The sequence below is a fragment of the Gobio gobio genome, assembly GCF_949357685.1.
Source record: "Gobio gobio genome assembly, chromosome: 7".
NCBI lineage: Eukaryota > Metazoa > Chordata > Actinopteri > Cypriniformes > Gobionidae > Gobio > Gobio gobio.
In genome coordinates this window covers 9254676-9267860 of record NC_137103.1, presented here as the reverse complement: position 1 = coordinate 9267860, position 13185 = coordinate 9254676, and the positions used below count along the sequence as shown (strand labels likewise).

The window sequence follows — 13185 nt, the reverse complement described above, 5'->3', positions numbered from 1 at the left end:
CCTGCACATATCTCTGTGTTCCTTCACGTTCCAGTTGTATTCCCCTTTATTCACTAGCTCAAAGAAGGAATTTCTGTTCCTGTGAATGGAAACTCCATGAGCTCTGTGCAGTTCACACTCCTGCCACATGGCGGCAGTGCAGGGTCAAGAAAGTTTAGCACATTTCCTACCAACAGCACCAAATCACTGCTGCAATGTGAAGCAGGAAAGTTTCACACACACATGCACACAAAAAGAGTCTGCAACAAGTACATTTAAAAATATCAGTTACACTTTACTTTAAGGTGATGCAGTTACATTGTACTTACTCAAGCACAATGTTATATTAACTATGTACTTACTATAGCTATAGTTACGGGTAGGGTTCTGCTTTGGGTTAGTTAATATTATTATGCATAATGTACCGTTATTACTAAAGTATGTAACATGTAACTACATCACCCTAAAATAAAGGGTTACCAAAATATATATTTTAAAAAATGCATTGCATTTCTAGAAGTAATAAGTCATGAATTACTGTGATTTCCCCACATTAAAGGGCTGTTCTTAGACATGGTGCAATGTGGTGTGAATACAATATATTTATTATTAAGAACATCATGCTTAATAACGCAACACTTCTGCTACTAATGCTTATGTGTGTAACTGGTGATACTGTAGATACACCACCGTTCAAAAGGTTGAGCTCAGTAAGATTTATTCATGTTTTTTAAGAAGTCTCTCATGCTTTCCATAAGGCTGCATTTATTTTTATCAAAAGTACAGTAATATAGTGAAATATTATTACTATTTCTATGTGAATATATAGTAAAGTGTAATTTATTCCTGTGATCAAAGCTGTCTTCAGTGACACATGATCCTTCAGAAATCATTCAGATATGATGATTATTATCCATGTGCTGATTGATTGTGCTGAAGCATTTATTATTGTCTTACTGATGCCAAAAACCTTTGAGCGATCGTGTAGATTTGTCACATTGATTTGTGAGAGAGAGCGCAGCAGAACTCACTGGAAGTAGAGCGTTAGGTCTGTGGCCAGTATGGACTGTTTCAGCAGCTGCATGAGTTCTCCATACTCGTGTGAAGACAGATTAGAGAAGATATTGTGACCCTAGAGAGACAAAGACAAAATTAAACTACTGTTTTTATCCATTTTTGAGTCATTAAATATTGTTCAGACGATTGTGAAGATCTGCACTGAAGGTGTTTTATGGTCGAGTGTGAGCATGTGCTTTTAGATACAGGCGCTTTTCAAAAATACAGTACGTCAGGATACATTTCCACATAAAGTGGGTTTGTGTATGAATATATAACCATACTTAACATACTGAATTCAAGCCACCCACACATGCTTGCATCCGAATGCCTGATTAAAATAAACGGATATTGAAATGTCTGTGTGAAGTTTACACTGGATTCAGAGAAGCACATTTATTTACACGCATGCATTTACTGTCTGAGTCTGAGACAGGCGTACTATTCTTGCTTTAGTTGAATATTATTTTTAGATTGTATATTATTTCTGAATGTTGTCATTAAGCTCAGATTCAGATTTTGAACTGTAAGGCCCTGTTTACACCTGTGTTTTTACTGATTTGTTAAAGCTACACTGTGTGATATTTTCCCCCATCTAGCGGTTAAAGGTATATGACCATCCAGTTAATATTAGTTTCTCTTCCTCTCAATTCCGATTTCGTTTTAACTCCTACGGTGGCCGATTTAGTCCAAGATTAATATGGCTTTCAGTTCGACCTCGTCCACATTCGACACGGTGCAATCGAGTGTTAAAACGCAAAAGGCGAAGCTTGAATTCACGGGATGTCCCTCTTTGGCTAATGTACTTTCAAGATGGAGGGGCAACATGGCGACCTGCATTCGAACCCCTCACCCGTATGTATTTTCAATGGCATATTATAAACTTACGAGAATACTTTATTACTTGAAAGAAGTAAATATACATTAATCAGCACATATATTTTTGAAAGAACTAAGTGTTTTTAGCTAAGAATAAACTAAAAAAGTTACACAGTGTAGCTTTAAAACTGTTGTTTTTTTTTAAACAACTTTTATATAAAATCCACATTTCTCTTTTTCATTCATGGAGATAACATTGTGTCATGGTTCAATAGAAGATTGCTGCCATCAACTGAAGAACAAACACTTTTAAAATTAAAATAACATTTGTGTGTGTTTACTCCATCAGGAATGTGTTGTGGTATCGCCCGTTCATTTCTTGTGTGTTTTTTACATTATAACTGATCAACACAACACAAATTTAGAGCAAAAACACTCAGTTACGACTGTAACCTCTATACGCAGGAGGTATGGCAAGGCGACGCAGCGCTCGTTCCCTCTTCAGGGAACCAAAGTTACAGTCGTAACCAAGCGTTCCCTCTCCGCTGCGTCATTGGCGCTTTGGGAACGTCTATACCCACGTGGCCACATTGACCAGTGCCTGTCCAGTGAAAATGTCAACTAAAACGAAAGCACCTGAACCCCGGGTGTAGAGCTCAGGTCAAGGTCATAAAACCTCACAAATGTGTGCCGTGAAGACCAGGCTGCCATATCACATATATCCTGAAGTGACACTTCTGATACTAAGGCTTTAGAGGCAGCCATACTCCTAGTAGAATGGGCCCGGATTGCTAACTGAGTAGGTCATCCGGCCGACTCATAAGCAAGAGAGATAGCCTTGACTATCCATTTGCTCAATCTTTGCTTTGATGCGGGTGAGCCCTTGTTAGGGGGCCAAAGCATACAAACAACTGTTCACTTTTACGCCACAGGGCAGCTCTGTGGACATAAGCATCTAAAAACCTGACTAGGCAAAGCACATTATTTATTTCCTGGTCCAAGTTTACAAATGGAGGCCTGCAGCACAATAGACCTGGGCCCGTATTCATAAAGAATCTTAATGCAAAGAGCAGCTCCTAGTGACAAAATTCTAAGAAAATTCTTAGAAATGTGGGCGTTTACTCTTAAAATCAACTAAAAAATCCTAGTAAAGAAAAAAGTAATTCAGAAAGGATCTTAACCCTTAAAAGAGGTCTTAAGATCAAATTTGTTAGGAGCACGGACGAGGACTTTTAAGAGGCTTAAGAGTTTCTTTAGCAGTGGAGAAAATGGCAGAAAGACGAAGAGGGAGAAGAAATGTGATGCAGACAATGGATGACAGTGACTTAATAAGACGCTATAGATTAGATCGTGCAGGGATCATGTTTGTTGCATTAAATCCAACTTTCAAACCACCATCTTCCAGAATCTGGCAGTACGTTTTGGGAGTTCATTTTAGTCCATCCTGAAGTCCGTTTTGCAGAGATGGACTAAAATGAACTCCCAAAACGCACTGCCAGATTCTGGAAGATGAATTCTTCAAACAGTGGTACTAGAGGATGTGGTGCTGGTCCTTCAAGAGTCACTCTCAACCTATCTGTCCATAAAGCCTATAAAAAAACCTTCTTCATGTATTTTACAACACTTCAGCTTGTGACTCTTATCTAGTGGGGGTCATTTTTTAGGATTCTTTACCTAACTGAAGTCTCTGAGATCCTGACACCTTCACTTCTGGAGACTCCAGGTAGGTTGCAGCTTTGGAAAATGGTGGCGCTGGAGACTAAAGGGTTCCTGAGTTTTCTGAGAGGACTCTTAGAATCTTTATGAATACGGGCCCAGGCCACATTAGTGGAGACTTTAGAAACATACCCTGGTCTAGGGCAGTGGTTTTCAAACTTTTTTAAGAGCGACCCTTTTTTTATTTTGTCACAACCCATATATAGGCTTACAATCGTTTACATTAAAACAAGTCAAGCCAAGCATAAGAATACTTGTATACAGTGGGCCATTTGACTGTATTCTCCATTCAACCAATAGATGGCACAAAAATTCAGCTCAGCACTTTTCCACACTTTTGATTATTAATGCATTCGCAACGCAAAGTTGATTTTACACTAATTTGTTAGCTAGGCCTATATATGGGACGTTAATTAACTGGTTAACCGTTAACCAACAAGGATTTTAACCAATTCATTTTTTGATTGAAAAAAAAAAACAGGTAAGTCGCATTTGATTGCATTCAGAAATAATACCGGTAAATAAAGCGAAATGTTATAATGTACTACAGACATTATAAACTATACAAACATAGCTATTGGTTATTTTAGTTCCCCTCACTCCACAACAAATTAGGAATATGTTATTTCACGCAAAGCGTTCCCAAAGTGTCAATGACGCAGCGGGAGTTCCCTTGAAAAGGAACGATCCTTTTGGGAAACACATCCCTACGGTGGCCCAGTAGTGCACAACACAACGAAATTTAAAAAGCATACATAAGTTCACAACACAACAAAATAAATCCACAACACAACGGAATGAAACCACAACACAGCGAAATCAAGACACAACACAACGAAGTCAAGCCGCAACACAAAGAAAAATCCACAACACAACGAAATCAAGCCGCAACACAAAGAAAAATCCACAACACAACGAAATCAAGCCACAACACAACGAAAAATCCACAACACAACGAAAAGTCCACAACACAACGAAATAGCCACAACACAACGGAAATGCTCCCAACCACTAGGGGACTCTCGGAGTGCGCTAAAGTTAGTTTTCCTTGCATTGTTCTATATAGATTCGCCAATCTTACAAATATTTAAACACTACGATCAGTTTTAAGTGTGCAGTTGTATATCGACATGAAATATCAATTAAAAATCACTTACGTGCATAATAGCTGCATATTTATACTCGAGAACGCTTTGACCCGCTGCCTCGGCGCTAAGGGAGCGTCTGCCAATTCCACCAAGTTGAAATAATTTGTATGAATTAAATTAACTTTTTTTTTTTTTAATTTTCAAATTCCAATGTTGTGTTGTGCATTATTAAGTCAATTTTACCAATACAATCAAGCTGTGGAATTTTAACATGTCTGTTTTTAAATGTTAAAAAGTAATTTTAATTCATACAAATTATACATTTCAACCAATTGGTGGAATTGGCAGACGTTCCCTTAGCGCCGTGGTATCGGGTCAAAGCATTCTCGAGCATAAATATGCAGCTATAATGCATGTAGGTGATGTGATTTAAAATTAATATTTCATATAGATAAACAATGGTTAGCCTACATACTGTTGAAACTAATTGTGGTATTGATTTCTTTGTAAGATTGCCAACTCTATAGAACAGTGGCAACTTTACAGCGCTCCGAGTGCCCCCAAGTGGTTGGGAGCATTTCCGTTGTGTTGTGGCTATTTCGTTGTGTTGTGGATTTTTCGTTGTGTTGTGGCTTGATTTCGTTGTGTTGTGGATTTTTCTTTGTGTTGTGGCTTGATTTCGTTGTGTTGTGGTTTCATTCCGTTGTGTTGTGGATTTATTTTGTTGTGTTGTGAACTTATGTATGCTTTTTAAATTTCGTTGTGTTGTGCACTACTGGGCCACCGTACATCCCTGATAAGAGAAAAGATCCCACCCCAAAATCTTTGTCACACTGGATGTTGGATTTTCCCTGTCTGCCTAAAGTAAAATGATTTAATTTAAAAATGTCATACGTGTCACTTGATTGCTATGTATTGTATTTGTTTAAGTTCCCCTTTTATGGTTTTCCTAATATTCCTTTTCATACAGTGTGTAATATCTTTTTGTGAATGAAAACCTTCTGTAAAGTCGAAAGTGCACAATAAATAAAGTTATTGTCTCCCAAAGGAAAGAATCGACTCTGAACCGTCAATACGAGTCGTTTGTAATTCGAATCCTAATGTGTGTCACTAGAAAATACATTTGCATAATGCCCGCTCACACATCATTTGAGGTCAAAAAGACCCTGAATAGCATAAAACGATGTCCACATCTACGAAAGCAACAGATATGAGCTGCATTTTATTTATCATCAAATAAATTCAAGATTAAAGACCGCAATAGAAGCAATAGGACCGCACTGTCATATCTGGCTGCCAGTAGGCTATAACAAGCTTGAGAGCATTTACATCCAGTTTCGTGTGAAATGTGTCTCAAACCTCCTCCTGAAGCGGTTTATGGATTTAAATGAGGGCATTTACACCTGGTCTTTTCACGATGGGATAGCTATCGATCATAGAAAAGGACACTAAAGTTTTTCTGCTTTTCAGTAACTGCAAGGCATGATGGGAATTCGGATAGGCTATATCTATCCCTACCAGATTAAAGAGCAGAGCAACTGCTGCCATTTCATTAAGGAACGGCTTAATTAATGCTCGTCTGTCGGCTGGTCAGTGAACGCGCTCTTTCTCGGAGTAAATGATGACCGAGGCTCATTTGTATGCAAATGACAGTGACACAGATAAACATGCTGGATCTGTAGAAAGCAATTATTCACAGTCAACATCTGTCAGTTAGCACAGCTGTAATTTATTCACCTCTCTCTCTCATCTGCCATGTTATGTTGTTTTCTGTAGTAAAAATGATTTATTTTGCTGGTTTAGTGTAGATGATTATACGAAGTGTTTAAAAGTCTTCACAACACAAGCATAAATGACTACCCATTTTAACCCTTTACATATATTTTGGATTTATATGACATATTCACTTCATTATGTTTTTATTATGGTTTGATTTCTAAATGAGAATGGATTACAAACAGTTTACTGTATTATAGTATTATACTGTATACTGTGTTATATAATATATATTATAGCTTAAGTTCAAGAACGGAACTGATTAAGTTCTAAATTAGAATTAGTAATTGTATTATGTCTTAAGTTACAGAATAGGATTGATTACAAAGTAAGTCTCTTTGTATGATAGCTCAAGTTGTTTATATTATTTAGTATTTTATGTATTAAGGTAAGAATGGATTGTTTGCCGACTGTATTAATGGTGAACTGCTGTGTATTATGACTTAAGTTCAAGAATGTTACGGATTGTAAACTTTGTGCAGAATTGTAGTTGAAGTTCTACAATAGAATTGATTATAAACTATTGTGTGGCTCAGTTTTTAAACCAGAACTCACTGTTTGTACAGTATATCTTAAGTTATTCATTAGAATGGATAGTTGATGGTATAATGCTAAAGTTCTAGAATGATATGTCTTGAAAAGGATTTGTATAATGGAATTGTTTGCAAAGTTGAATGAATGATTCAATGACTCACTCATAAATACTTCACTTTTTTCATTACTGGATGAATGAGTGTTTTTGAATGAATCTTTTGAATGAGTGATTCAATGACAAACATTTTTAATAGTCACTTGTCGCCGCCTACTGGTGTAACAATGTAATTGATACAGTAATTTATTTGAAGACGGCTAGTTTATTATGGTGATTTGCTCTATTTTGATCACTGCCATATCAGTGTTTATATCTGAACTATAAACTTTAATCCCAGTACTTCAGTGATAATTTTAATTGTTTGTAAGACAGAAATAGTAATACTGTATGGTTGAAAAGACTGTTTGTGAAGCTGTTTCATACACTGCATCCGGAAAATATTCACAGCACTTCACTTTTTCCACATTTTGTTATGTTACAGCCTTATTCCAAAATTGATTAAATTCATTATTTTCCTCAACATTTTACAAACAATACCCCATAATGAGATTATAAAGAGGTTTGTTTGAAATCTTTGCAAATGTATTAAAAATAACAAAATTAAAAAGATCACATGTGCATAAGTATTCACAGCTTTTGCCATGACACTCAAAATTGAGCTCAGGTGCTTCTGTTTCCACTGATCATCCTTGAGATGTTTCTACAGCTTGACTGGAGTCCACCTGTGTAAATTCAGTTGATTGGACATGATTTGGAAAGGCACACAGCCGTCTATATAAGGTCCCACAGTAAACTGTGCATGTCAGAGCACAAACCAAGCCATGAAGTCCAAGGAATTGTCTGTAGATCTCCAAGACAGGATTGTATCGAGGCACAGATCTGGGGAAGGGTACAGAAACATTTCTGCAGTATTGAAGGTCCCATTGAGCACATTGGCCTCCATCATCCATAAATGGAAGAAGATTGGACCAGAACTCTTCCTAGAGCTGCCATCTGGCCAAACTGAGCGATTGGAGAAGGGTCTTAGTCAGGGAGGTGACCAATAACCGATGGTCACTCTGACAGAGCTCCAGCGTTTCTCTGTGGAGAAGAACAACCATCTCTGCAGCTCTCCACCAATCAGGCCTGTGTGGTAGAGTGGCCAGACGGCACATCACAGCCCACCTGGAGTTTGCCAAAAGGCCCCTGAAGGACTCTCAGACCATGAGGAACAAAATTCACTGGTCTGATGAAACAAAGATTGAACTCTTTGGCCTGAATGGCACACATCATGTCTGGAGGAAACACTGCTCATCACCTGGCCAATCCCATCTCTACAGTGAAGCGGTGGTGGCAGCATCATGATGTGGGGATGTTTCTCAGCGGCAGGAACTGGGAGACTAGTCAGGATCGAGGGAAAGATGAATACAGGGACATCCTTGATGAAAACCTGCTCCAGAGCGCTCTGGACCTCAGGCTGGGGCGAAGGTTCATCTTCTAACAGGACGACCTTAAGCACACAACCAAGATAACAAAGGAGTGGCTGCGGGACAACTCTGTGAATGCCCTTGTGTGGCCCAGCCAGAGCCCAGACTTGAACCCGATTGAACATCTCTGGAGAGATCTGGATGTGCACCGACGCTCCCCATCCAACCTGATGGAGCTTGAGAGGTCCTGCAAAGAAGAATGGGAGATACTGCCCAAAAATAGGCGTGCCAAGCTTGTAGCATCAAACTCAACAAGACTTGAGGCTGTAATTGGTGCCAAAGGTTCTTCAACACAGTATCGAGTAAAGGCTGTGAATACTTATGTACATGTGATTTTCTTTTGTTTTTTTAATACATTTGCAAAGATTTCAAACAAACATCTTTTAACGTTGTCATTATGGGGTATTCTTTGTAAAACTTTGAGGAAAATAATGAATTTAATCCATTTTGGAATAATGTGGAAAAAGTGAAGCGCTGTGAATACTTTCCGGGTGCACTGTCTCTATACATGACAACTGCTCTCTCTGGCTCAGTGGCAGCTCGATCACACAGCGATTGAGAATCAGTGAATTGAGATTGCAATCTTTCAATGATTAATCATGCAGCTCTCGTTGGATCGTCATTGTTTGCTAGATGTTGTTGTGAGTTTTTTAAATGATATAAATCACATATTAAACACTGCAATTTTTGATTTCATGGTGACTTTAGGTTTACCTCGCTCTGTAGGATCATAACAGCATGGTTGAAGTGATGGTGCTCTAGTGTGGCTGATGTCCCATAAAGAAGAGAGAGAGCTGACCCCGTCCTGAGGAAGAACAGATGTCACAGATGTCATTGTATTTCTGTGCTGGAACCAAATCCACTCAAAGCTCAAAACATGCAGTCTATGGAACTCCAGCACAGATCCTACAATCCTAAGTGAACACACTCGGCTTTTAAAAGATGTCAAACTTGAGCAGTGCTTGAGTAGCAGTGATTGAGTCTCACTTGGCCTGGAAAGCGTTGTTGGTTCCTCTGTGGTCCAAATCATGGCAGATGCAGCCCACTATCAGAGCCAGAGTCTCCATCTCGGTCAGAGTCTCCTGGAAGCCGGCCGTCTGCAAACAAACACACATGAACAAAAAGTCACACGTCTGTGGCAAAGGTAGTGAGAGAGGCAAAGGAACACACACACACACAGAGTAGGTCCCTCACCGTCAGCATGGAAAACATGCACTGGCAAACGTTGAAAGCGTGTCTCCAGTTATGATACAGAACCATGCGATAGTTCTTCCTCACGGTCAACAGCCACCGACAAAGTGTCTAGAAAGAACAAGCAGAAATGTGATGTTAAAAGGTGTTTGTACAACAGCTACAGTCGTTACTGTCCTCTAATTTGATTGGCCAAGAGTGCTGATATAGAGCATATCAACATGTTTCAGTGGGACGTTTGGAACTATTGTCACTTTCCAAATAACTGGCCAAATTTTGTTGCTGAATAGTGAACTTTTATTATATTTTGCTCAGGGTCAAATCACAGCCTGGCTGATATTCAGTACAACAGCACTCTTGCTCGTGTGATACCGCTGAGAGAAGAAATGCAGAAGTGTGGACCTCATAGTCTATTTTGAATTTCTGCACCATTCCCAGCTCCATAAACATCCGCAGAGCTGCAGTGACCATGGCGTCCACATCCAGAGAGAAGTCATCAAATGATAGTTTATCAATGCCCAGTTCACACACCAGAGGGATGTTCGCTGCCTGAGGAAAGAACAATAGAGAGAGAGAGAGTGTGTGTGTGTGTGTATGCAGAGAGTTTGCTCTCACATGCTTTAAAACAGATGCTTTGTGAATGGAACGAAACTAGCGGCAGAGTTTTCTGTGATTCACGCGTGAAGCTCACAGCCGTGTTAATGAGACACTACACACACACTCACAGATCTAATGAGGGACTGCTGAGCCGTGTGTGTTGCGACGTCATTAACACATTCTAATTGTGGATATTTACTACAGCAATCGCCAGGACACATTTCTCAATACTTAGGTCACTTTTTCAAAACTCTTTTTCCAGAACTTCATCTTCACAGCAGTTCATTCATATTCAAAATGCCCTAAAACTATTAAAAACATTTCAAATCAACTCATTCTTCAATAACACTTGCAAAGGTTTTCAACCAACAAACACACACAAAGACCTAAAAAACACTAACATCAGGTAGCATTATACAATGATTTCTTTTGTGACATTTCTTTACAAAACAAGAATGACACGCTCTAGTGCTTTTAATTCACTGCGGTTTATGTTATGTAAGTTTTCCCCTTTTGAATGGATGGTAATGAATTGAAAGGCTAACACTTGTGTATGAGCTGATAGTATTAGATTTTTTTAGATTCAGAATATATTTCAATATGGTATTACTGTAAAAAATGTTGCAAATTTTGTTTTGTTAGGTTCTGAACTTAAGTTTAACAGTTTTGAAAAGATTACACTCTAAAAAATGCTGGGTTAAAAACAAACAATTCTGGGTTATTTTGGCAACCCTGTGCTGGGTTATTTTTACCCAGCTTGTTGGGGTATATACATTTGCTGGGTTTTTTTTGTTTTTGAGTGCTTGAGTCAGTCAATTTGATATTAAAGGTTTTTCATTTTAATTAATAAAAATGCACTCTGAAATCTCTGTTTTATATATAGGACAGTTCCCATACAATATTTTTTATTCAATGGCAAGTCAGTCTTTTACAGTCATAAAAATACATATAAACATTTAGCTGGCGTGTCGTTCGGCTAGCGTTCCCGGCAGACGTTAGCTGTGACATACATGTAAACAAAAAGGGTAAAATGTGAGACTACAGACATTTCCTCTTTGTTCAGTAATAACTTGATATGAATACAATGTAATACAAACCTTAATTTAAAGGGATAGTTCACCCAAAAATGAAAACTAGCCTATGATTTACTCACCCTCAAGTCATCCTAGGTGTATATGACATTCTTCTTTCAGATGAACACAATCAGAGTTATATTAAAAATGTCCTGCTCTTCGTTCCAGCCGATGACGGACGATGCCGGACGCAGCGCAAGTTCACAAAAAAAAAAAGGTTCTATATGGCACCAAAAATGGTTCTTCGTCGTAATCATAAAGGAACCACTTTTGGTGCTATATAGCACCATATCTTAACATGCTCTGTATATGGTAGCGGTGCTATATAGCACCTTAGTCAAAGAACCGCTGAAGAACCGCTGAAGAGCCACTGAAGCACCAAAATTGGTGCTATATAGAAGGTTCTTCTAAAAAAAAGTTCCCCTATGATTACAAGCCAAGAACCATTTTTGGTGCCATATAGAACCTTTTTTTTTTTAGAGTGTTCCCGTTACGAATGTGGAAGCGCAGAGGATAGAACAAAACCAGCAGCCATATCACCCTGTAGCCCAAGACTGGTTTCCCACTGAAGCTAAGCAGGGCTGAGCCTGGTCAGTACCTGGATGGGAGACCAAACTGGGAAAACTAGGTAGCTGCTGGTAGAGGTGTTAGTGAGGCCAGCAGGGGGCGCTCACCCTGTGGTCTGTGTGGGTCCTAACACCCCAGTATAGGGATGGGGACACTATACTGTAACAAGCACCGTCCTTCGGATGAGACGTTAAACCTGAGAGGTCCTGACTCTCTGTGGTCATTAAAAATCCCAGGATGTCCTTCGATAAAGAGTAGGGGTGTAACCCCGGCATCCTGGCCAAAAAAATGTGCCCATTGGCCCCTGTCCATCATGGCCTCCTAATCATCCCCATATATATATATACGATTGGTATCATCCCTCAGTCTCCTCTCCACCAATCAGCTGATGTGTGGTGGGCGTACTGGCGCAATATGGCTGCCGTCGCATCATCCAGGTGGATGCTGCACATTGGTGGTGGTTGAGGAGATTCCCCCCTTCTATGTAAAAGCGCTTTGAGTGAGTGCCTAGAAAAGCGCTATATAAATGTAATTAATTATTATTATTATTAAAACAAAACTTGGTTCTCGCGAGAACCAGCCTATTCTCACCGGAGAGTCCTACCCCAGGGGTCCTCCAGAAGGTTCCAAGGGGTCTCCAGAATATGTCAGAGAATAAAACGTTGAAGCAAAAATGGGTAAAGTCTATCGAACATTCTAAATGTTTCTCTCGTTTCTTGCCGTATACATATGTATGTTTGCTTTATATCTTTCTAGTGAGTTTTTCTCACTATAGCCCCCTTTATCATGCTCACTGGGGTTGTACCCTGGCTCTCTCTCGCTCTGAATAGATGGATTTTAGGAAGGGGGTCCCCGATAAAGGTTCATCATTATTGGGGGTCCTTAGCATCATAAAGTTTGAAAACCCCTGTCCTACGTCATACTCTGGAACGCCAGTCTCTGAACGCTTAAGTTTTTTTTACTCTTTATAATGGTCCAGATTGCTAGTAGTTTGTCCTTCTTTACTTTCAATGTGGTCATAAAATGCATCACTAATTACTCAATTGTTACCTAGTCACTATGCAGGAAGTGGCCTGGACTATTATTTTAAAGTGAAAAATATGTTTTTGAGTAATCTGTGATGCATTTTATGACCACATTGAGAGTAAAAAATAGACACTTGCTCACATCTCAGACACGTTAATGTTGTGATTAGTAATTGTTTAGTAATTGTTTATAATTTTATTTATCATAGTTACTTATTAGTTCTTAGTGATGCCAATCTC

General features: G+C 39.0%; 1 protein-coding gene across 1 annotated transcript in view; it reads right to left on the bottom strand.

Annotated features, from left to right (window-relative positions):
- The window catches only part of pde11a (phosphodiesterase 11a), a 96314-nt gene that overhangs the window by 1608 nt on the left and 81521 nt on the right, over positions 1-13185 (bottom strand). Inside the window, exons 11-16 of the mRNA XM_079822451.1 lie at positions 10086-10232; positions 9687-9794; positions 9480-9589; positions 9207-9297; positions 1011-1111; positions 2-189 (exon numbers count right to left, since the gene is read on the bottom strand). Of these exons, the coding sequence (XP_079678577.1) occupies positions 54-189; positions 1011-1111; positions 9207-9297; positions 9480-9589; positions 9687-9794; positions 10086-10232 (693 nt within the window). The 3' untranslated portion in view covers positions 2-53. The remainder of the gene's footprint in view (position 1; positions 190-1010; positions 1112-9206; positions 9298-9479; positions 9590-9686; positions 9795-10085; positions 10233-13185) is intronic.